A 26,330-nucleotide genomic window follows, 5' to 3' on the forward strand; every position below is an offset into this window, starting at 1 on the left:
CGAATGTTGTCTTTCAAATGTTCAAGAGTTTGCGGAGAGTTGGCATAGACACGGTCTTTCGCATAACCCCACAAAAAAAAGTCTAGCGGGTTCAAATCGCATGATCTGGACGGCCAATTGGCATCACCAAAACGCGAAATTATGCGTCCCTCAAATTTCGTTCGCAATATGGCCATGTTCGGTCGTGTTGTGTGGCACGTGGCGCCGTCCTGCTAAAACCACATGTCATCCGTATCCATATCTTCAATTTGTGGCAAAAAAACGGTTGACATGCGGCCATAGCGCTCACCATTCACAGTTACCGTCTCGCCGTCCTCATTTTCAAAGAAATACGGCCCGATGACTCCACCAGACCATAATGCGCACCAAACAGTGACTTTTGGCGGATGCAATGGCCTCTCAACAATCACGTGTGGATTTTATGAGCCCCCATATACGGAAATTTTGGGTGTTCACATAGCCACCGAGCTCGAAATGTGCCTCATCGCTGAAGAAAATTTGATGCGAAAATTCAGCATTTAGCTGCTGTTGTTCGTTCACCTTATCGACGTATGCCCGACGCATTCCATGGTCACCACGCTCTAATTTTTGTACCAGTTGGACTTTCTATGGATGTAGGTGCAAGTCCAAATGCAAAATTCGCCACAATGATATGTTTGACAAGCCCAATTGCTGAGCACGCCGTGGAATCGAAACATTCGGGTCATCCTCCACACTGGCAGCAACAGCAGCAATATTTTCGGCCGAACGCACATTACGATGATGCACAGGTTTCACAATATCCGCTACGGATCCAGTTTGTTCGAATTTACGCACTACACTAGCGATTGTGTGCTCTGCAGGCCGTCCATGACGACCAAAATCCGTCCGTAATGCTTGAAAAACATTTGCCGGTTTTTCATCATTTTTATAGTATAATTTAACAAAATTAACACGTTGTGCGATGCTAAAACGATCCATATTGTAAAATGGCAGACATTCAACTAACAATATGACGCTTTGGTTGACAGCTATGCCAAACGGTTGTCAGCGCAGGGCTGTATACTCTCAGAAGCCCGAAATGGAAAACCCTGTACTGAACCCTTCATACAACCCGAAATTTGTTTTTGAGAAACACGCCGACCAATTTTTTGTCACATGCAAGACTTGGAAACAATAACATATTTTGTTTTATCCCATTTTGTTTATTTTAGGCTCATTAGCATTTTAGCTGTAACAGAGCCGAATTTTAATCGTGTACATGTCACATGGTTATCATATCTATAATTAGCACATTAAACAGTTGCCATTTTTTTGGCGTTAGAGTATTTCCTTCTATACCATTGCATATGGTACATTTACACAGCAGCCATTTAGGCGTAAGAGTATTCCTTCTTTTCTTCCATTATACAGTTAGACCACCGGACAGCGGAGACAGTTGATATGATCATTGTTGAGTTACTAACCCTTCTGTACTCGCGTGAAAAATCATAACACGTATACTCGCGCACGGTGTCACAGACCGAAAATTAAACTTCTCTGTAATGTTGCCATTGTATATTTTTCAGGCTTCATTAGCATTTATTTCAAGAAGAGGGTTATTTTTATGAAAAAACTCCAAAAAATATGTTTTCTTCGTCTTTATTATGTTTTAATACTCATCTAACTCAGCCTCCTCAAAACAGAGTAATTTTTGATACTCCAACACAAATAACGAAATTCGAATTTTTCACTGTTATTAATTAAAAGTAAGCAAGTGAATATAATTCATTGAAGTATAAAGAGCTATAAAATAACATAAAAACGTATTAATCGATTGTGGTTTCATTGGAGTAAGAATCAGAACATAGCATAACTACATGCTCGAAACAAACATATTTTTTAAATTTCTTGCAATTGTTGCGTGTTTATCGGGTCTTTTATCGAGAGAAGAATGTATAACGACCTTCTAGATAATTACCGGATGATAAAGGTTCTGGAATATAAAGTTTGCATATTTCTAATATTCTTTGTCTCTGTTTTCTTGGTAAACTAAGAATTAATGCCTTTTTTAGATGAGGCATAAAAAGATGATATAAAAGGATTTCTAGGAACTTGCATCTCTTTTTCTCGTTTTCTTGTCGATATTGTCCATTATTCAAAAAATTTCCCCGAAACTGTAATTGTTAAAAATTATTATAAGCTACCGATCAGTTTATTGTTTACTGTTTACAATTCTTCCACAAGTGAAATTCTTTCACAAGTGTGTATATGTATGACCATTATGTTTAGCGAATAACTATACGAAAGTCAAACATATATTTTGCTTTTGAACGTATGAATCTAACGACGAATAGTTAATATATGGATCCATTCAATCCAGTTACAAAGGGACTGAAATCAAATAAGAATAGTTCTGTCATGATCTTATGCATTATATTCAACAAATATTCCACGCCACTAACATTATTCTATTCATTTCATTCAACAATATTCTAATATATGAAAAAAGGCACTTGTCCAAAAAAGTTACTCCTATACTCGCGTCAGTGTGTCAGACCGAAAGTGTTAAAGAAGTGGCACACATCCCCTTTGTACCAGCACATGCGATACGCTAAACGATGACGAACGACGAATAACGAAGCTAGAGAGAATCGCAAAGTCGTAGTGTTGATATTTTCTGAGAAATGAACGAATCGGTCTGACAGACCAATGCGCGAGTATAGGAGTGTTAATAGAACAGCAGCCCGATGTGTCTTGCAGAACAGAGCAGTTGTATGGATGAATCGATCTTATTTCGACCGTGGATCGTTCTCCATCGCTGATGATTGTTGCGTGGACGTAGTTATTCTGTAACAACACAACTATGGTCAATGAGGGCCCTGAGTTTTGAACTCACGATCGATCGCTTACTAAGCGAACTCGCAACCAATGTGGCTACGGAGACCCCCTACTAACGACACAATATTTTATAATAATTTCCATTTTTATGAATCGGGAATTTCGTGAAATCATGGGGGAAAATGCGGGATTTCAAAAATTGGAATTGAGTGGCCACCCTGATCACGTCCATTCAATTCTTAATTTAATATCATTTTGTAGAGATGAAACTTTGAATCAAAGCGAAACAATAACGTATTTGCGCTCAGGCCGTCTCGGTGACTGCTCCGTTGAAACTCTTAAGTGCGCTACACATACAACGTCCCACCAGCAAAAAAAATAGTGAAATCAACAAAATAACAACAACTTTAGTGACAGATACATTATTTCTTTCAACGAGGCTAATAAATGGTTGAAATGTCACTAACTAATCTCTTGTGAGAAGCACCCACAATTTCAAATAAATCGTAGTACAACAGGACTTTTTATAAATATTTTTTCAAAATTGATAAAAACACTAGACAATCAAAAATGGTCGAAAAAACGGTACGTTTGGTCAGCACTCGTTGAGCAGCGCTTCAGTTCTTATAAAAATATGCGAAAATAGCTCGATTATTAATCATCGGTTCAAAAAAGAAAGATTGGTGGTGGTCGTGATGATGATGATGTTCTCTCCTCATATATCCCTACAAAAAATGAGCGGAATGAGATACATTGCGAATAATAACCGAATGATAGACTACACTTTTCCAGTAGCAAAATAAACGTTCTCTAAGATTGTTCATCAAATCTATTGCATATTCCAAAATTCATTGAGTTATCTATATTTCTCTTCTGAGTAAAATGCTTTCCCTTATAGATGATGTTTTCGTAGACATATCTCGTGTGTGACAATGGTCATATATTCTCGAGAATTCCGCTAGTTAATATGAACACACACCACTGGGCTTATATATGCAAATGTTCTTTTCCGGTCGACTTATTTCTCGTTTAATATTATTTGAATTCGTCCCACGGAAAAAAAAACAATGAGCAAACAACCTCAGGGTAAGCATTTGCTATCACAGCAGACACTATTCGTATCGCCAATATCTCCACTGTGTATCTGCTCTTTTATTCAAATATAGATTTGTTTATTGAAACATACAAACAGAAATACGAGGGCACTTATATTGTGTACGTCGTCCTACCCAAAGACAAAATTTATCTAACAGAGTGTGAATCTTGGAAACGTTCTGCATGATGAGACATGTGATTCAGTATGATTCTCATTTCTGTACGTAAGCAACACATAACAGAAAATCTCAATGCTAATGATGATATCTCACTTTCCTCACGAATCATTCTGGCTGATAATGATAGGGGAGGGTGGACATAATTTTAAGTAGAAATAACCCGTTCTAATTACAACACTTCTAATTCGCAACACTCTATATTATCGTTCTTTTCCACAGCACGATGAAACTCTTAGACCAACGGGATTGAGTGTAGAGGCTCACCAGAACCCATTGTAGCTGGATGGTAGTAAAATGTTAAGCGTTGATGAACGTGTCCTGGAATGGTTTCACTACGTTTATCACAACGATTCCTCCATAACCCTTGTCCTGAACGCGACCGAATTCCGGCGACGTTTGCTCGCCATCCTCGACTATAATCAAACGAACACTATGAACGGATCAAGCAAACTGTACCGTCATGCCTTCGAGTTCCATAATATTTCCGAGCATAACATTACCCAGGAATATGTTAATGATTTCCTCGAGAAGCTGTTTCAATCGTTGAATCGGATTAACCGTTCATCCACCGCCACAGGTGATGATGATGGTTGGGATGACGATGATTTGGAGCAAAGTAACTGCAGCGATTATTGCAAAGGAATAGTTCGGGAGGTTTTGATGGATTATAAGGTGCTGCACGGATATATTGCGCTAGTGGTAAGCCAATTCATTTATCTCCCATTACATCTTTTCAGGCAATTTATCATCTTCGCTCATATTGTTAAAATCAATGGCAACGACTTTTGTGATTAACATTATTGCCTCGCCATGATAGTCTAGTGTCCCATTTTAGAACATTTCTAACAGATTGCACTAACCCACGTAGTTGTGATTGGTATTTTGAGATACTATACCCAAACTAGTGTTGGCAGAAAACATTTCATCTTCGGCAGAAAAAATGCCTTTTCATGTGCTGAAGGGTGAAATTAACAAATAAAAGCATCTTTTTCAAAACCTTGAAAATGTTTGTATGTGCTGTTGCATAAATACGCGATAATATTACTCCTCATTAAACAATGAAGTTGGAAGGTGGTTTCTAAGAGTAAAAAGGAAAGCATAAACGTGAAACTATATCTTTTTCGGTCTGGGCCGTATATGTGACAATGTATGCAAAAAGCTTTAATCCGTGCTTATTTTAAATGTGTCGCTTGTTTCTTTCCCTCATATTGGTCGTGTATTGCCATAGCATGTAAACTATACAAATGCTATAGCAGTATGAAAGAGTACACATTTTGTTATTTTTAATCGCATGGTGGGGTACGGGAACGAATGAATCGAAAGTTCTGAAGTTTCCGTGAACAAAAGAAAAGAAGAAGGATAATGGTGGTTACGATTAGGGTTTAAGTTACTGTATAAATGTCCTTTCATCGACAATACAGATTGAAATTCATATTTTATAATGAGCACACAGTCAATATATCTATAAAATTTCATCATAAGAAAGGAACAGCGAAAAACGAGAAACATTTCACGATAGACATATTAAACACGCAACGACACTTACAGACAGGGATGTACACCTTCCTGATTTTTCAGGATTTCCCAGACTTTTTGACACGTTCCCTGATATCCTGACAAACACCCAATTTCGCCTGATTTTTCTGATTTTTCCTGATTTTGTACTTTTTAAATTATTACGGAAAATTATCCGTAATAAATATAAGAAGTTTTTCTGGTTGGAAATGAGAATTGTCATAATAGCTAACATAAAAAAGCTGTATAATGTTTAATTTTTTTTGTTTATTATCTATATATTCCGAAGCAATTCGCTTTATCGAAGATATCCTGTCGACATTTATTGAAGCTTGAAGTTGGCGTGAAAGAAAACATCTTTATTAATCATGTTTTGGACGAGAATGCAAACATATTCTGGGAGCATAACATTTTAGGTTTTGTGAAAGATGGCGAAAGGTCAAAACTGTGCTCATAAACTTGAATAAATGTATGTCTGCCTATAAAAATCATGCGTTTGTGTTTTCAAAAATCGGTTCGAACTTTCCAGACAACACAATATGAGCTATCCTGATTTCTCCTGATTTATATTTTCATTCTCCCTGATTTTTGAAAATAATAGTTGGCAACCCTGCTTACAGAATTCAAGGGGTACTATATTTCATACATTAATGCTGTATTTTCTTAACAGTAGAATAATATATTTTTTTAATTTTATGACGAAGATTACAACTGACGAAGTTTTATACGAACGAATAATTTAGTTTGGACAGTTTATTGTATATATTCCTTTTTTTTTCAATGATTTTTTTTTTGAACGGATCATACTGCGAAGAATTTTTTTGTAATTTATTTTTCCTCAAAAGACCTGGGCGGGTATGGAAGTAAAAAGTGCCCCAAACCAAACCACCCGCTCTATAGAAAATATTCTATAGGGTACTAAATAAGAAATTTTGACTATTTTTTGAACCCTTATGAGGTTCAACAAAGGATCTTTGCACGCCATTCTCGATGGCTTCGAGATAAAAAAAATAAAAAAAATACTGAAAGTGCATTTTATAATGGTGTATCCAGAAATATTATCAAAAAAAATTTAATAAAAAATTTAAGTACTAAAAAAAACTTAAAATATTGATTTTTTTTTGGGATTTATAGATACTACTCTAATTCGCATTCAAATGTGTTTCCGCACCTTTTCTAGATATGTGCGATTTTTTCTTTGTTTGTGTATTTATTATATGTGTTGATATTGATGATCTTTTTTCAGAATATTTTATATTTTGAGAACTGCGCGGTACGAAAATATCTAACAAATTCTTAATATATTTTTTTTCATTTCCATTCTAGCCGAGAAAAGGCTAAGGTTTGGAAGATTCGATGAATTTCGTAGATAGATTCACTTCGGAATGAGGTAGCCAATACAGTTCACAGTTGAAGTATACCATTCGGTGGTTTATTTGAAACTGGGCCTACTGAACATGCTTTGCCCTATTTATACGATTCCGTTTGGTCATTTGAGTAATATGGCTTATTATCTTCTGGTCGGATTTCTTTTCGAACTTTCGCTATAACAATTGAGCTTTGGAATATTACAGCAATACTGTTTCTGTCAAGTCCTGTTGTCATTTCGATGTGACTGCTTGTTATTGTTTGTCTTTGCAAAAAAGTAAGTGGATTTCACCTTTTGCAAACCAACTAAATTGCTTTTTGTTTACAGGTAATAATGAGGTAAGTACCAATGAATAGCTAGTTTTAAATCCCAATGATATTCCCTGTTTTTGCATGAACTTTGCAGTGTTTTACGTTTAGTATCCAGTTAGTGAAAAGTGTTTTCTGTTATTGTTTTTTTGTAGAGTAAATAAAGAGTTATTAGTAAATTTTAATGTGTTTTCTTGAGTTGGCCGAAAGATCTATTTTTTGTGATTTTCTAGCATTTTTTAAATTTCCCTAAAATTTTTTATTGTATTGTATTCGTGTATTCGCCACGAATCTTTACCAGCGCTATGAAAAGTATTGTTGCAAATTATAAAATTAAAAAATTTTTCTGAATCCCTATATGGTTCACTAAAAGAGCTATGGCTAAAACGAATTTTTTTAACGACACTCTCAATAGCTATATAAAAATATAGAAAAAAAATACATAGTGTATCATAGTATACTCATAGTATCTTACTATGAAAAAATTACCATCGAAAAAATTTTTTTTTTTGAATTTCGATCTTTTTTTTTACAAAATTGGATTATTCTATAAATAGAACTGATGTTGACATGTTTAGTCTTATGAAGTTAAATTTACAATTTTATTAATCATCGATTTCATAAAAATAAAAAAAATGCGAACGGCGAAAATTGGGGAAATTTTTTAAAATAATTGATTTACTGCAAGCTACTGTTACTTCTCCTCAGTCTTTTGGCATAGCTTTGTTGGGAGATGCTCATGCAGTCCGGGCCTAACTTCAAGTGTATTCCTATAAAGTCTATAAAGTCACTGATAGGTCAAATTGTGGAAAATAGTTAAGTATCATTATTTTACAAATGTTGTTACATTCGTCCGTGTTTAAGTGTTATATGACATTTGGTATTTTAAATGTCTAAAGGGTGTGTCACATCAAATTGCATCACGGAAAAAACGCTGTAGAAATTCGCCCAGTAGACCGATCCTTTTGAAAATTTTAGACAGTAAAATAAAAACTATTAAACAACTTTTGTCATTTTCTTTTTATTCATACTTCGAGCCCAAGCCCGTATGCTCGCACCTTCCTCTTTACCCCGTCCATAAAGTTCTGTACAACGTCAGGTTGTAGTTTTTTTTGAACAGAAATCGATTTTCTCTTGAAGTCCGCCTCCGATTCGACAACTTTTGGGTTCTTCCGGGGGGCCTGCTTCATAATCGCCCAATATTTCTCTATTGGGCGAAACTCCGGCGCGTTGGGCGGGTTCATTTCCTTTGGCACGAAGGTGACCCCGTTGGCTTCGTACCACTTCAACACGTCCTTTGAATAGTGGCACGAAGCGAGATCCGGCCAGAAGATGGTCGGGCCCTCGTGATGCTTCAATAGTGGTAGTAAGCGCTTCTGTAGGCACTCCTTAAGGTAAACCTGCCCGTTTACCGTGCCGGTCATCACGAAGGGGGCGCTCCGCTTTCCGCAAGAGCAGATCGCTTGCCACACCATTAACTTTTTGGCAAACTTGGATAGTTTCTGCTTGCGAATCTCCTCCGGAACGCTGAATTTGTCCTCTGCGGAGAAGAACAACAGGCCCGGCAGCTGACAAAAGTCCGGTTTGAGAATATAAAATAAATGTTTCGTGAAGGCCGGTCTAGGATTTTTTCGTAAAGGAAAAATTCTCGACCTCTCTGGATGGGAATATTCATTGTCTATCCTAAAATGCACCCAAAGTTAATTTTTAGCACATGTAATGGTATCCCGATTTATTACATTAAATGAGCTGAAAAATGACAGAAAATGTTTTACTCCCCAATACATGTTTATCATTTGTATAATAGATTAGGCTGTCAAAAAACTCCTGCGGTATTTCCGCGAGGTGTCGTTGTAAGCGCGTAGTTCTAGTTGTATTCATTGTATCGAGTCATACTATAGCTTGTTGGAAAGGTATTTTTGCGCGCTATAATATAGTCCTTGATAGTGTTTTGTTTGGTTAAGTCGTTCGTGAGTTATAGTGTCGCAAATATGGAGCAAAATAAAGAGAAAATCCGACATATTTTACAGTACTACTATGACAAAGGCAAAAATGCATCTCAAGCTGCCAATAAAATTTGTGCAGTTTATGGACCCGATACAGTTTCCATTTCCACCGCACAACGATGGTTTCAACGTTTTCGTTCTGGTGTAGAGGTCGTCGAAGATGCGCCACGCTCCGGAAGGCCTGTCGTCGAAAATTGCGACAAAATCGCTGAATTAGCCGAGAAAGACCGGCATAGTAGCAGCCGTAGCATCGGCCAAGAGCTGGGGATAAGTCATCAAACCGTTATTAACCATTTGAAGAAGCTTGGATTCATAAAGAAGCTCGATGTATGGGTGCCACACACGTTGACGCAAAAAAACATCTTTGACCGTATCGACGCATGTGAATCGCTGTTGAATCGCAACAAAATCGACCCGTTTCTGAAGCGGATGGTGACTGGCGATGAAAAGTGGGTCACTTACGACAACGTGAAGCGCAAACGGTCGTGGTCGAAGCCCGCTGAAGCGGCTCAGACGGTGGCCAAGCCCTCATTAACGGCCAGGAAGGTTCTGCTGTGTGTTTGGTGGGATTGTCAAGGAATAATCTATTATGAGCTGCTTCCCTATGGCCAAACGCTCAATTCGGACCTGTACTGCCAACAACTGGACCGCTTGAAGGTAGCACTCATGAAGAAGAGGCCATCTTTGATCAACAGAGGCCGCATTGTCTTCCATCAGGACAACGCCAGGCCACTCACTTCTTTGGTGACGCGCCAGAAGCTCCGGGAGCTCGGATGGGAGGTTCTTTTGCATCCGCCGTATAGTCCGGATCTTGCACCAAGTGACTACCACGTGTTTTTGGCGAACGGCGAACGAGCTAGGTAGTCAGAAGTTAGCCACAAAAGAGGCCTGTGAAAATTGGCTATCCGAGTTTTTTGCCAATAAGGAAGCGAGCTTCTACAACAGGGTATTATGAAGCTGGCATCTCGTTGGGAACAAGTCATCGAACAAAACGGCGCATATTTGACTTAAAACAGATGATTGTAACTAATTTTATGAACAAATGAAAATTCAAAAAAATATACCGCAGGACTTTTTTGACAGCCTCATATATGCTTGAGCCAATATGAGCGAGCGAAACAGGAGACACATTTAAATGAAAGCATATGAACGCTTTTCGTATAGTTTGTCAAATACACGGCCCAGACAGAGAAAGATTGATATTCTCGTTCATGTTCTGCTTTATCCTCTTAGAAAACACTTTCCAACTTTATTTTATGATGAGGTGTAATATTATCACGCTTCTATATAACAGCACTGGCAGCTATATGGATAGCGTGGCCGTGTGAAATAGCTTTGCATTCTAGCCGGCCTTGGTTTCGCACAATCCCAAATGAAATGAGAAAAGAAAACAGAAAGAGATGTCTGCTCGCATACATACAAAACGTTTTTATGCTTTTAAAACAGCTCATTATTTGCGCATTTGACCCTCCGGCACACGAAATGGCATCATTTCTGCCAAAGATGAAATGTTTTCACCCAACGCTAGTTTGGGTGTAGGCTGATGGTTGGACTTATGCTCTGGTGGACCAATTGGCTGCAAGGGCCTTGTCGGGACCGCATCGGCTCTGTGGCGGACTGAGGAAAATAAATATTATCTTCTAGATTACTCGTCTTGATCAAACCTTTGTTGGGGAAGGTGACGGGTCCATCATCATCATATAGAACTTTTCCATATTTATGTATTTTGATCGATAAACGAACTATGAAAGTTTTCGTATAGTAAATCGTATATAAGAGGAGAAGGAAGGATTCAAATACACAGCAAACGATGGCGATTTTTCAGAAATACAAACGGACTCCCATTCAGGACAAATCATCAGCTGTTCATATTACATAGCAAAGCACAATAAAGTTCTCGTAACGATAGGAGAAAAGCGAGCCATAATGGCGAAAAAAGCGTTTCCATCATGGTAACACACCTGCTCATGCTTGTTTGGTCGCCAGCATCCTTCGACGCATTTTCACTAATCATTATATAAGATTCACGATTTGAATTGTTGTACGAATAACAAGCAAGTTTGGCTGAAACGTGTCACTGACATGTGCTATTATTTCTCTTTCAGATATGTGTATTTGGCACCATTGCAAATATGCTGAACATCGTAGTTCTGACGCGGAAAGAGATGAGCAAAATCCCCATCAATCGTATCCTGAAGTGGCTCTCGGTGGCCGATATGTTCGTTATGATTGAATACATCCCATTTGCGTTTTACATGTATTCTGTTCTGCCAGGTAATATTTTTAAAATATTATTACAAAATATTCTTCATTAATAAATCATTACTTCAACATAATAAATTTACACCCGGATGCTAGCCGTTAATCTCCTCTAATTGTTCGAACATTATCTTCGCTTCCTCAATCCTGAATAAATAATACTCAACTTTTACTTGTGGGTCTATGGTTGGACTAGATTCAATCCCAGCCGGCATCTTTAGGTTTCTCCGAAGCATCCGAAGCGAAAAAATTCTGGTCACGTCTTCGGATTGGAAGTAAAGCCGCACACCCCGTATATTTAATGTATTTATGGGGTTGATGGGTTGAGATCAGGTAGCTGATTGGTGAAAATACGACGGTTGAGTGAAGAAAAGACGCTGACGGCAAATAAGCAAACTTCGTTTCATTTCATAGAAGACAAGCAGAATTGCTCTTAAAACGTTTGTTTACTCAGTGTAATAAAGAGAATCGTCGCTTTGGATCTACACCTAAATTGTTCCATTTACGTTCACTAAATCACTTGTGTTACGCAAGAAAAACAAATCCTGAATTGATTTTCAATTCTCGGTTGCAACTTTTGGCTGAAACTGTTCCACGATTAGTTAGGCTCATTTCCATTGCTTCAAGTCAAACCGGAGTTGAACCATTTTCAAATAATTATCCTGTTATGAAACAAAAACTCTTTTCAGATCGACGGGACTACCCCTACTCTTGGGCAGTGTACCTTATGTTCCACATGCATTTCACACAAATCCTGCACACCATCTCGATATTGCTCACTGTGATGTTGGCAGTTTGGAGATATATTGCCATCAAGTAAGTACTTCCGCTCCATTGAGGGGGGTAAATTATCCTTTTCATGAGATGATTCAAAGCGTAATTGTCTCCTTTAACGAGCTATGACTGTAAGCGATGTTTAATTGCTGCCACCCCCTAGAGTAACCAATATTAATTATTTTCTGGCAGATGGAAACATATTTCGGATTGATATGAACCTTATAATTGTTATTAAGCGTATTAGTGAGGTTAATTTTAGTTGATTTAGACGAGTCTCTGCAAATATTGAATCATCTCAAGCTTATTATATTATTTCTTTTTTCTGTCGAAAAGTGTCAATAATTCATTTACTCTTGAGAGCAAAATGAATAAGATTTCGTTTCAATCATTTGTTTCCGTTAATTTCCAGACATCCGCACGGGGCGCTGGCCGTTAACGTCCAATCTAATTATAGTTACGCAATTCTGTTGTGCTTTGTCCTGGCGCCGATTCTCTGTATGCCCACCTATTTTGTCTTCACCATAAGGCAGACGAGCGTATTCGAGCATGGAGCAAACGTTATGCTGTACCATTTGGATGCAGACGAGAATACTTCGGTTTATCGGTGAGTTTATGTTTTTGTTCATTTTGGCAATCAATTCATTCGAATGTGCAATAGTTCGTCAAAAAATAATATTGGACACAGAACATTGAGGTACTTTTTGAAACGGATATATACCATGTGTACAAGTATGAAATGCAGATTTCTTGCTCAATCAATGCGTTGAACTCCGAAAGATTTACGAAGTAGCTTTTTTTCTAGACTTTTCCTCTGTCTTTTGGGCAGTTATTTTTCAATATTTGTACGATTTCTGGTAATGTAATCAAATGAATTGGTATTTGTGGCACAACTTTTTGTAACCGTCGGTGAACCCTTTCTTGATGAGGAAATCCCAGCGAGCTAGGTGATTGAATCAGGTGGAGCAGGGCTTGGAAAGAATTGGCGGAACCATGTTGTGAATATAATATAATCTCTCCTGGATTGTATCATCATTGTAAATAAATAAATGAAATTTCATACGCCGACGATTTCGAACTGTACTTTATAGTAAACTAAGTAAGGAATGCTGTAGTTTAGAAAAATCCCATTTTGCTTGCAGTATTCGCTGAACTCTAAACTAACGAACTGGTTTGCGTTATCGAGGGTTATTGTCCTTGGAAAGCCCAATCGTCTGAAAATCTTGTTCAATCGTTCAACCGTTTCTCGTGCCGTAATTCTGGTCATAATTTCAACTTCCTTATATTTACTAAAGTAATCGATGATCACGAATAGGTATACTCCGGAAGGCAACGGCCCGAGAAAGTCAATTGCGACGTCTGTCCAGGCTTCTGATGGTAAGGGTCTTCTCCTCAATGGTTCAGGTTGTTGGGGCAGGCCGACTAGTCTACATCCCTCGCATCCAGCTACCCACTTGGAGATTCCTCTGTCCATCCCTGGCCACCATACTCTTTCACGCAGTCTTCGCTTCATAGCCGACTCGCCTGGGTGTCCTTCGTGAGCGAGAGTAAGAAATCGTTTCCGCAGGTTTTTCGGAATTATTATCTTCTGACCTCGTACTACCAAGTCGTCAATACTACCCAGTTCGTTCTGGAATGGCTCATACTGCTTAGTCTCTACGTTGGTCCAAATTCCGCTGCGCAAACTATCTCTAACTAATGTCAACTCCCGATCTTTTTTTGATTCTTCTTCAATTTCGCTAATGTCGATAGCAGTCGATTCTAGAATAGCTAAAATCAAAAACTTCTCTCCTTGATCATCGCTGTTTTGTTCTGCGGGTAAATGGTCGGTCAACCGAGACAGTGGATCAGCAATATTTGATGATCCCTTACGGTATTTAATTTCGAAGGTGAACGATTGCAAGCGCAAAACCCATCGTTCTATCCTGGGACACGGCTTTGATGATGGTCCGAAGATTTTTTCAAGCGGTTTGTGATCGATTTCCAGCTCGAATTTCCGACCAATCAAGTAAGTGGCAAATCGTTCTACTGCCCAGACTAAAGCAAGAGCTTCTTTTTCAGTCTGGCAGTAACGTTGCTCTGTAGCTGATAGAGTTTTACTGGCATAGGCTATCACATGTGGATCTGCGTCATTACACAAGTTCTTGAATTGAATCAGCACAGCTCCCATTGCGACAGGGGATGCATCAGCAATCACTCTTGTTCGTAGCGAATTGTCAAAAAATTTTAGATGTTTCACGTTGCTTATCATCTGCTTAAGTTTCTCGAAGGCCTCGCTGTGAACTTTGGTCCATTGAAAAGTGACTCCCTGGTGAGTCAATTCGCGTAACGGTGCCGACACAGTTCCTAAATCTTCCAAAAATCGTCCCACATACGTAACCATTCCAAGGAAACTTCTCTATTCTTCAACGTCTTTGGGTTCTCTGAATGCTTTCAGTGCCGAAATTTTACCATCCGCCGGTCGAATACCTTCTCCTGATATGTGGTGTCCTAGAAAGTTCAGCTCGGTCACTTTAAACAAACATTTATTCACGTTAAGTAACACATTTCGGCTTTTTAAAACATCCAAAGCCTGTCTCAAACAACGATCGTGCTCTTCTTCTCCAGCGCCAAACACAATTATGTCATCGATAAAATTGATTAAATTCTCGCAACCAGCCAACAACTGCTCCATGATTTTCTGGAACATTTCTGGTGCACAACAAATTCCGAACATCAGGCGTTTGTAACGATACATTCCGCGATGTGTAATAAAAGTTGTTATCGTCCGACTAGATTCGTGAAGTTCTATTTGATGGAATGCGTCCTTGATGTCCAACCTTGAGAAGTATTTTGCAGATTTAAGTCTCGGCAAAAAATCATCTATAGTCGGCATCATATGATATTCACGCTTGACGGCCTTGTTTGCAAGCCGCATGTCTACACAGAGCCTAAGATCGCCACTATCTTTAATTATCACTACTAGTGGAGAGACCCAATCACTGTACCCGTTCATTTTCTCAATGATTTCTGCTGCTTCTAGATTATCGAGTTTTTCTTCGATTCGAACAAGCAATGCTATTGGGGGCCTTCTAGCATGTTGAGCGGTGGGAGTCACTGATGAGTCGATAGGGATACGCAGTTTGATGCCTTTGATTTTAGGAAAAGCAATTTTGCATTTGATCCGAAATATTTCCGTTTCATTTTTTGGAAATCCCAGCCGCAGCACATTTAGTTTCCTTGCCGTTTCCTTTCCGAGAAGTGGTTGCCTACCATTTTCTACAACGTAGAACCGAGCTTCACCGTTGACGACTCGATTGTCATCCACGATTTCTACCGTCGAATCAAACATGCCAAGAACTTTCATTGGCTCAGTCTGTTTCCCGTACCCACGGAACTGTGTGTCAACTTTCGTTGTTGAGTTTCTTATTACGACGCCTTGAACTTTCAAGCGATACCATGTAGCGTCGTCGATAATGTTCTTATTACTTCCCGAATCAATTAGTATTTGGGTCATGATGCCTCCTATCTTGACCCAAATGAACTCGTCACCGTCCCCAATTGCAAAAATGAAACTTGAAGGTTGTTCATCCTCCTGCCTACCTCCTTCTTGTTCTTCTGAAATTTTTCGCACCCGTTGTACTGGTCGTTGGAATTTCTTCTGTGTATATGCTGATACATCCCTAGCTGAGCCTTTCACGTTTTGAGTTTTGCACTTTATTGCGAAATGACCTATACGCTTGCATAGGTTACATTCTTTGTTTCGAGCAGAACACTTAAAATCATTTGAAAAATGTCCTTTCCTACCACAACGTCCACATTCGACATTGGAATGATTTGAGTTCAGCTGAAGGCGATTCACATCCGAGGATACTAAGGATGGGCCAGTGGCAGTTATGACTCCAGAGGGTCCCGCACCGCTCATGTGACTAGCTTGATATTTTATAGATTGGTGGGACGAAACAATTTTGAACACATCGTCCAACTGAAGAGACCCCTTCTGCAGAAGTTTCTCTTTTAAATCTGGTGGAGCGAGTAGGATGATTTTGTCGATCACGCAAATGTCTCGACTCTCTTGAGACGATGCCCCGAAATTACATTTGTACGCTTGCTCGCGTGCTCTAAGCAAAAATTTTTCAAGATTTTCATTCGATTCTGGCTTCAAAGTCCAAAAAATATTTCGCTCCATCGATTCATGATGCTTTGGTGCAACATAGTCGTTCAACTTTTCCAGCGCAACCTCGAACGGATCAATCGCTCTTTCCGCATCTTCAGCAACATCGGCACCCGGTATGGATTGAAAAATGTCTTGCACATCCGGCCCTGCCCTTGCCAACAACAGATATTTTAATTTCGTTTTGTTCGTTTCTCCGTTTGCTGCTACTACGTAGTCGAAATTTCTTCTCCATCTTTCCCACTGCCCACGAATCTCATATATTCTGTAAAAAAAGTCAATTATTAAATTGTTGTTTTAAACGATTCCAGCCGATCATCAAAGACTTTCGCCTTCCTCGGCCTTCTACGCATTCTTATTTCCTGTCTCCTTTCGACTTCTTTCGCCTTCACGGCTCATTCACATTTTTTTTTTCATTCGCCTTTCAGGCTTCATTCGCCTTTCAGGCTTCATTCGCCTTACTGGCTACACTCGCCTTTCTGGCTGCATTCGCCTTTCTGGCTGCATTCGCCTTTCTGGCTACATTCGCCTTTCTGGCTACATTCGCCTTCCTGGCAACATTCATTTCTTAACTAAGTAAAATCATCGTGATTCTAACCTTATTTCTCACCATGACGCATTTGACGAATTTCCTAACCTCTCATAATGAATACGTAGAAGCCTCCAGCAGCCTTCCTGATCAGCCTATGATTTTTTTCAAGTTTTCCAATATTGATTTTAACAAATTTCTTCCAAATCAGGCTATTCAATAAGAATTACCTAGAACTCTTACCTTCTACTTCAACTCTATTGCCAACTTTGTGAGATGAACGAAATGATGTCTTCATCAAATCTTTTCCACAACGAAAATGTTACTAATTTATCTTCTTCGTTCGCCCTTCTCGTCGCCACTGTTAGAATCTGCTTTCGGATGATTACTAGAAACAAGGTAATTCGGTTCACTAGTTTATTCGACCGATAATTTATAGAAAGAATCACTCGCAACAATTTTCCGGTTTTTCAAATCTTTTCTTCAATTCTGTATCTGACATTTCAACATCCAAGTATTACAGTATAGCAGGTGAGAAATAGCAATGTTATATTATAAGGTAAACTAAGTACAGGGTATCACAGATACCTTGGAGCTAAGTGGTGCGGACTCAATCCACTTCATTCTCAAGCAAATTCATGCATGTTTTCAAGCGATTTCTTGCAATAAATTCTCAGACCACCAGAGATGCCAGATTTACAAATATGTTTGTAAATTTACAGACATATCTGTAAAACATTCATCACATCTATTCATCACATCAAAAATATTTGACTCACCATATGACATTTTTCCATAGTTTTAATACAGAAAAGTTATTATATTTAGTATATATCAATACACATGACGTTAGACCAGCGATACTCAACCTGCGGCCCGGCAGTCCTTCTGGTTGGCCCATCTGGTGTGTATGAAGTTTGGAACTCATACACATAAGTACTTTTGCCTTGACATCATTGCAGACGAAAGAGAGGATACGGTTATTCACAATTAATGAAAAATTGCATTCTCTGCAGGTAAGGAAAAATCTTGAACGAAAATTGTCTCTGATAATTATTTTCTGTTCTAGATAAGACTGTTTTGCTGAAATGCAAGGAGATTTATTGAAAAATAGTTAAGTTAGGGTCAGGACTATGTCTTCTGAGTATTTAAACAACATCGAATAAAAATTTTCATTCTATTTTCAACAACTTACATTTGCTTTCGGGTCTGCTTATGACGAAATATGGGTTACTGTTCGATATTGTTACGACAGACATGGTTCATGGCCGTGTGGTGATCTAAAACTTGTATAGCCTTGCATGGCGGATGGAAAATATACACTGCATTTTTTTATAAATTTCATCAACGACAAGACCGCAAGCCTTGGTGGATGTCCAATGTATCAACGGAGAAATACTGTTTTTTATAAAAATTAACAACGCGTATGTATGTGTATGTATGTGTATGTATGTATGTGTAGATCGTTGAAACATTTAAACACACTTACAGCACATAAGTTATTAAGTGGTCCGAAAAATCATTTTTTCCACTTTTTCCCAAAAATGACAAATGAAAATTAATAGCTTTTGAATCACTGAATCGATTTAGATGATCGACATATAAAATTGACCTAGCCTTTTATTAAAAAATATTTAACTTGCGAAAAAAATAATTATATTTTAGTAATTATTGATTGTAGTCGTTTTTTATTTTTTATGACTTTGGACTAGAGGGCGCTATATTTTTTTATATTTTTTCTTGAAAGCTGAGGATTTTTTACACAACATATCTCGATATCAGGGTTGCTATTTTTTCGTTTTTTAGATATGATTTTTAAAAAAAATCATTTTCCCCATTTGCCCAAAAATAACTTCCTGCAAAAAATCATAACATTTGAACTACTGAACCGATTTAGATGATCGATATATTAAATTGAAGCCAATAAGCAAAATTCACACTTGCGGGAAGATTGGATTCTAGTAGCATAGGTCTAGTTTAGTCACATATGAATATTGATCGAAGACTTAAAACATGTTAAATTTACAAAATTCTAACTTAAAAACTATAATTATAGCATCTCTGATATCGAGATATGTTAGGTAAATAATGCTCAGCTTTCCATAAAAAATATAAAAAAAATATAGCGCTCCTATCTTTAACCGAGAAAACTATGAAAAACTAACTCAATCAATAATTACAAAAACAAAATTCAATTTTTTCGCAAAAGTAATATTTTTTCAAAGAAAAATAACTCGTAAGCTTCAATTTGATATGTCGATGATATTAATCGGTCCAATAGTTCGAAAGTTACGACTTTTTGTAGTGGGAAAAATGGGGAAAAATTGTTTTTCGAACCATCGATTAGTTTTGAAAAATCATATTTCAAAAACGAAAAAAATAGCATCTCTGATATCGAGATATTTTATGTAAAAAATTCTCAGCTTTCAATCCATATTAAAAATAGGATCCATATTATATGCAAGTTAAATATTTCTCAATTAAAGCTCATTGGCTTAAATTTGATATGTCGATCATCTAAATCGGTTGAGTGGTTCGAAAGTTATAATTTTTGAAAAAAGTCATTTTGGGAAAAAGTGGAAAAAAATGATTTTTGGGATCACCCTAAAATGGAAATGGGCACCCTAATGACAAATTTAAAAAAATACGAGTTTAACGTTTTGCGATAAAGAACAAAATTACCACTTTTGACGAAGATCTGAGAACCACTATATTAGTTTGGCATGGAATGGCTGTATATATATACAGAATACAATCTTACGTGCATCGTACAAAGTATTAATGAATATGTGAAAATTAACGTTAAAAGACATTTCTATAGATCTGCACACTTTTACAGACTTTTCCACATTTTTAACAGACATTCACATGTTTTTACAGACTTTTTTTAAAAATCATCTGGCAGCTCTTCCTTCCACTTTTTATCGAATATTTCCAAATCGCAGGAGTAAACATTTACGTGACTCTGACTTTGTTTGTTTTTATTACGTTCGGAAAAACGTTATGACAAAGAGAGGGGACATTAAAAATGCGTTGCTCAGTGAAAGGCTGAGATGCTAATTCAGAGATGCAATGGTTAATTAAACAATTGACGGAAAAATGTAGTTCGTTCATTTTATAATTTTACTTATTTTTACCCTTGACAACAATACCTCTTTTATAGTGTTGATTATCATAAGAAAAATAACACTCCTGATCGTTGGATCTCTTTTGACATTTCAATTGGATCTTTTTTGACAGCCGTTTTGATTCAGTCCGCACTACCTAGCCTTGGAGGTATCGTCTCAATCTGCCTGATGATTAATGCACTATTGCGACAATTATATATCAGATCAAAAATGACAAATTGCATTCCGACTATTTTTGTGCTGAACAACAAGGCCAAATGTCACTGTTATTATCCTCCAATACATATAACCAACTCACGAATTCATAAAAAAAAACAAAAAGGAAGTCAAAATAGACAAAGTTATATAGAACAGAGTTCGGAGGAAAACGGCCATTGTTGCAGGAGCATCGCCTCCCGGCCAAAGTGATTCTGATTTGCGGCCAAAATGTGCTCTGATGCAGATCATGATCCGTTGCGCTTGGGATTCTCAAAATAAATACATTTTTCATCCCCAATAACGATGTGATGCAAAAAGCTACATTCTTCCGTTCAACTAATGTGGTACCTACACCCAAAATTGATTTTTAGTTTATTTTTTGTCTTCCCGATTTATTACATCAAATGAGACATAACAACACAGAAAATGCCATGACTCTCAAATATAAAATATATTGTATAATATATATGGTACAGCAATATAAGATTAATACGAGCGAGCGAAACAAAAGATAATTAAGCTTTCCGCCTATTTTGCCACATGCACGCCCCGAGATAGATATTGCTCTCCTTCATGCGCTCCTTTTTTACTCTTAGAAAACACTTTCCAACTTTAGGTGCAATATTATCACACATTAACTGAATAGCTTCATTAGCCATGTAGATAGCGTGGTCGTGTAAAACAGTCTTGCGTCCTAGCCGGCCTTGGTTCGTTCCCCGTTTGGATTTTATTTTGGATTTTATTTTGGATGCAATCCCAAAAAAGATGAAAAAAGTAAAAAAAGATATCTACTTCCATACATACAAACATTTTAAAGCGTTGGGGGACAGATGACATTATTTGCCTATTGACAATACTGTAGACTGTCAATTGATATCAAAGTTCTTCACAACTGACATCATTATTTAGTCCACGCATTAATTTATAAACTGAACTTATGAAAAATGATTAGAGCGTGGCGGAGATGTTTAGTTTCAAACATTAAAATACCAAAAATAGGTGTGAACTTTCCTGAAATCATCCATCTAAAACTAATTTTTGGGTACTCATTTATTTATTTGGCCAGCATTTGTATGACGTCGCCCCGCTATGCACTCGGACTTCAATTGGCAACATGCACGGAGAAAAAAAATCTCATAGAAAGTTTTTTTTTTTCTATTCATAGAATGTTTTCCTTTCACAGGAAATTGCTATGGATTCTTTAATCAGATTTGCAAAATGTGCATGAATTCATAATCTCTGAGTTCACTTAATTTTTGCAATACGAACTAAATTTATAGTTAGTTTCTGTGAAAAAGTGCTCTACAAATAAATGTTTTAGGAGGAATCATTTTTTCCTGTGCATGAGAAAAAACGAAACAAAAGCAATGAATACTGCGACAATGGGTGGTATGTTTCGACATGATGTGCTTGAATTATAAACATCTTGTTTGTTTATGATGTGAAAAACGCATGTTTATGTTTGAGTGTTTGGGGTAAACATTGAACACTAGTTTTTGAACACATGTACAAGTTCAAACCAAAACATGGAATTTTCACATCGTATGCACATGTGTTACTGTTTTTCGGAAGACTGTTTGGGTGTATCAGTCGAATCTTAACCATTCACATCTCTTGTGACCGATTGGATACAGCATTGAGTCAACATACTCGGTTCGTTTGCGAGCGATTTTTGTCCAACAATTACTGCAATTCTACATCTTGGGACTTTTCGGACAGGTCTACCAAGTTCATTCTCCGCAGAGTGGAAGTCAATACTTTTGTGAACCTGAGGTCATCGTTTCTTGCTTGCTACCCATACGGACCGACGCTGGGCTCAACGTGTTGATAAATATAGACAATTTGGCTAAAATAACATATCATACATATTAGAGAACCATCTATTTTTATATAACTCGCGTTTCGTACTTGTACACTGGTAGATAATGCAGCAATAATCAATTTTTCCAATTTTTTGTTTCAAATTTAGCCTCGACTCATTTCATTATATCGTACTCAGTTATTTGAAGAAATGTTCTTGTTTTCGAATGATTTGCTGCTCTGAATCGGTATTATAGACTAGTTTTAGCTTATCTTGTCCTTACATCGTTATCCAATTCTTATGTCTTTTCGGGAAAACAAGAGATTAGCGCATTCATTGATTTTATTCCCTTTACTTTTTACTGCTGTGATGTTCCAAACTGTAATTTTGACTAAAAATACATTTCACTCATACCCAATTCTCTCTCCCAGTTACAACTTCTGGATACATTCGGTCATCATAAAGTTGTTGCCTTGTACGATATTAACGGCAATCAGTTGTGTGTTAATCAATGTGCTTTGGAAAGCCAGCAAGCGGAAGCAGAAACTGAAAACGGGTGCAAACTACAATCTCAAAAACGGCGAGTCAACGCAGAGTGGTGGTACGAGCCACAATAATGTCCCGCATAATGTGGCACCGAATGCGGCTGCCAGCAGCAACGGGAGTAGGTGAGAGCATGACAAGTTTGAAAAATTGTGTAGCCATCTATTTTACCTTTCATTATTATTTAACTTAGACATGCTACGAGAGTTCATTTCAAAACATACTCACACGAATTGTATAAAACTTAAATTGCGCCTGCCCTACAATGTCATTTTAGAACAAGATACTAAAAGATTCTCCTAATTTTGATTTCCCCGTTTCAGGCACGCCAAGGCCGATCGTCGGGCGGATCGTACAACGACTCTGTTGGTCGCCGTATTGCTACTGTTTCTGTTCACAGAGTTTCCTCAGGGAATTTTAGGGTTGTTAAGTGGAATACTGGAGAAGTGTTTCTTCAAACGTTGCTACGCACTGTTCGGTGATGTAATGGACTTACTTGCCTTAATCAATGCCGCCATTGGTTTCGTACTGTACGGTCTTATGTCGAAACAGTTTCGCACTAGCTTTAAATCGGTTTTTTGTAAAACTCCAACCCATAGGGCCGAGATGACGAGAATGACTGGTTTAACGACCACCTGCGTTTGATAGTGCCGATGTGGTTGCCTGCCGAAGCATTGAGGGATTCTAGCACGCATTTTGCAATTTGCTTATTTCGCAAAAAAAAAAAATTTCGATAGTGTACAATACGAGCCAATACGAACCAACAAAATAATCAAATTAAAACCAAGAAATTGGACTGGAATCCACCGTCTCAACAAGTTCGCTTGGGTTGGAGTTAGGAAAAAAAATCATTTACTGTGTAAATCCACTGAAAAAAAAACTACTGATTGAAGGTAGAAATGTTTTACATCATTTTTGTGCATTTAGAAAAGACCGATGGTGATTATTCCAATTGCGTTCGAAGTAAGCTTCAACCTTTATAAACTGTATGTGTTAGAGCCCAAACGACATACAGCATGTAGAGCAGAAGAAGGCATTCTCAATGGACCAATTTTTTACCCATTTATGTTGGAATAGTTGCCATCGTTCGCGCAGTAAACGTTAATGTAATTGTAAAAGTTTTGGATGTGCATAAGTTTATGAAAGTTAATGCAAATTGCATTCTCACTAACTGATCGAATTTAAATCAACACATTAATGCATTAGGTTCATTGCATTTGACTTTCACATAAGTAACAACGAGAGAGGAGATAAACTCTATTACAGTTAAGAGCTATTAGAGCAGTGTATGGATATCGTGTTGTGAATTAAGATTTTAGAAATATCTATATTTTTCTATGAGAGCTGAATGTTTACAACCTCGATAAGTCTAATAAAATGTTGGCGGACTCGATTGTGAGTAAAATGATGTTTTAATAGATACTCAGAAAAGCCATAATAAACATCAACATTACACCCAGGTCCTTTTACGGTATCCGCGTGAAAAAAGACTAATGCAATATCACATCTCCCTCTCAGTTCACATTTTTCTCTTATATTCCCTCAGAGCATATTACGGTAATCAGTGCTTGTAACGGAGCTTAGCGGTTATTAACCCTCCTGTACTCGCGTGCAAAATCATAACACGTATACTCGCGCACGGTGTCACAGACCGAAAATTGAACTTCTCTGTAATGTTGCCATTGTGTATTTTTCAGGCTTTATTGGCATTTATTTGAAGAAAAGGGTATGAAAGGGTATGAAAAAACTCAAAAAAATATGTTTTCTTCATCTTTATTGTGTTTTAATGGTCATCATCTAATTCAGCATCCTCAAAACAGAGTAATTTTTGATACTCCAACACAAATAATGAAATTCGGATTTTTCACTATTAATTATCAAAAGCAAGCAACTGAATTTAATTCATGGAAGCATAAAGAGCTATGAAACAACATAAAAACGTATTAATCGATTGTGGTTTCATTGGAGTAAGAATCAGAACATAGCATAACGGCATGCTCGAAGCAAACATATTTTTTACATTTCATGCAGTTGATGCGTATTTTCGGATCTTTTATCAAAAAAAAAAAGAATGTATAACGACCTTCTAGATAATTACCAGATGATAAAGGTCTTGGAATATAAAATCTGCATATTTCTAATATTCATGGTAAACTAAGAAGTAATGCCTTTTTTTAAATGGGGCATAAAAAGATTATATAAAAGGATTTCTAGGAACTTCCTTTTCTTTTTCTTGTTTTCTTGTCGATACTGTCCATTATAAAAAAAAATATCCCTGAAACTGTAACTTTTAAAAATTACCATAAACCACCGATTAGTTTATAGTTTACTGTTTACAATTCTTTTACAAGTGAAATTCTTTCACAAGTGTGAATATGTATGACCATTATATTTAGCGAATAACTATAGGAAAGTCAAACATTTATATTTTGCTTTTGAAAGTATGAATCTAACGACGAATATATCGACGAATAGTTAATATATGGATCCGTTCAATCCAGTTACAAAAGGGACTGAAATCAAATGAGAATAGTTCGGTAATGATCTTATGCATTATATTCAATAAATATTACACGCCACGTTGATTTATACATTTCATTGAACAATATTCTAAAATAGGAAAAAAGGTTCTTGTCCAAAAAAGTTACACCTATACTCGCGTCGGTGTGTCAGACCGAAAGTGTAAAAAAGTGGTACACGCCCCTTTTGTACCAACACATGCGATACACTAAACGATGACGAACGACGAATAACGAAGCTAGAGAGAATCGCAAAGTCGTAGTGTTGATATTTTCTGAGAAATGAACGAATTATTGATTTCTCGCGCGATTATAGGAGTGTTAAGGAAATGAGTGCTGCACCTTATCACGATTCTTATGTGGGTTTTAGGTGTTGGGTAACGGATAACTTACCGGGCGGTATAACCGGACGGGGTTTTTACGGGCAGCGGTTCGTGAATGTCTTTTCCTTCTACTTAGCTCTGGACGGTCCAACACTGTTACTGCACGTGCATCGGCACTAGAGTGTACAAATCACTAGAGAATCTTCTAGCAACAGCAGATGACCTCATTCGTGAAGAAAAACCGAACTATAGCTACTAGTAACCAACGAAATTGCAGGAAAAAACTTGCAGGAAAACTTTTTACTTCCGTTCTACGTAGTATTTGATATCTATCATCAGGTGACATGGTTTTTTTCACGCGGATTTTCCAATTAACGCGGTTTTTTTACGCGGATTTTCGAAATAACGCGGTTTTTTTACACGGATTTTCCAATTAACACGGTCTTTTTTACGAGGTACGTATCCCCCGCGTAAAAAAAAACCTTGGTGTATTTGGATATAATATATATCTGGACTACCTATTCATAGTCCAGATATATATTATATCCACTCGCAATGCAAAATAAGTTCACAACATTATTTGAGTTCAAGCATTATTGTCATGAAGAACCAGTGGGATTCCATTGGAAAGGAAATCATCGTAGGAATCCCCCCACACTTTGATATAGGCGTCAACACTAACGTGTTCCACGTTAAACATGACATAGTCAGCAAATGTAAATTTCAAAAAGTTTGCCGTTTCAGAAAGTTTGACAGGTGAGTATTTCCCGCAGGTGAAATCAGTATATTAATGAATGTCCACATGAGTTCGGGATTTTGACAAAGTTGGTAC

At 37.4% G+C, this 26,330-nt stretch overlaps 1 protein-coding gene across 2 annotated transcripts in view; it reads left to right on the plus strand.

Moving 5' to 3' along the window:
* LOC129768696 (G-protein coupled receptor dmsr-1) overlaps positions 1-24,036 on the plus strand; it is a 454,099-nt gene extending 430,063 nt beyond the window's left edge. For both annotated transcript variants that reach the window (XM_055770492.1, XM_055770491.1), the window contains 6 exons: positions 4,293-4,772; positions 11,377-11,545; positions 12,220-12,346; positions 12,717-12,911; positions 22,545-22,781; positions 22,980-24,036. In XM_055770492.1, the coding sequence (XP_055626467.1) occupies positions 4,368-4,772; positions 11,377-11,545; positions 12,220-12,346; positions 12,717-12,911; positions 22,545-22,781; positions 22,980-23,301 (1,455 nt within the window). In that variant the 5' untranslated portion in view covers positions 4,293-4,367 and the 3' untranslated portion in view covers positions 23,302-24,036. The remainder of the gene's footprint in view (positions 1-4,292; positions 4,773-11,376; positions 11,546-12,219; positions 12,347-12,716; positions 12,912-22,544; positions 22,782-22,979) is intronic.
* Positions 24,037-26,330: the final 2,294 nt, after the last annotated feature.

The sequence above is a fragment of the Toxorhynchites rutilus genome, chromosome 2 (assembly GCF_029784135.1).
Source record: "Toxorhynchites rutilus septentrionalis strain SRP chromosome 2, ASM2978413v1, whole genome shotgun sequence".
In the NCBI taxonomy this organism is placed as follows: domain Eukaryota; kingdom Metazoa; phylum Arthropoda; class Insecta; order Diptera; family Culicidae; genus Toxorhynchites; species Toxorhynchites rutilus.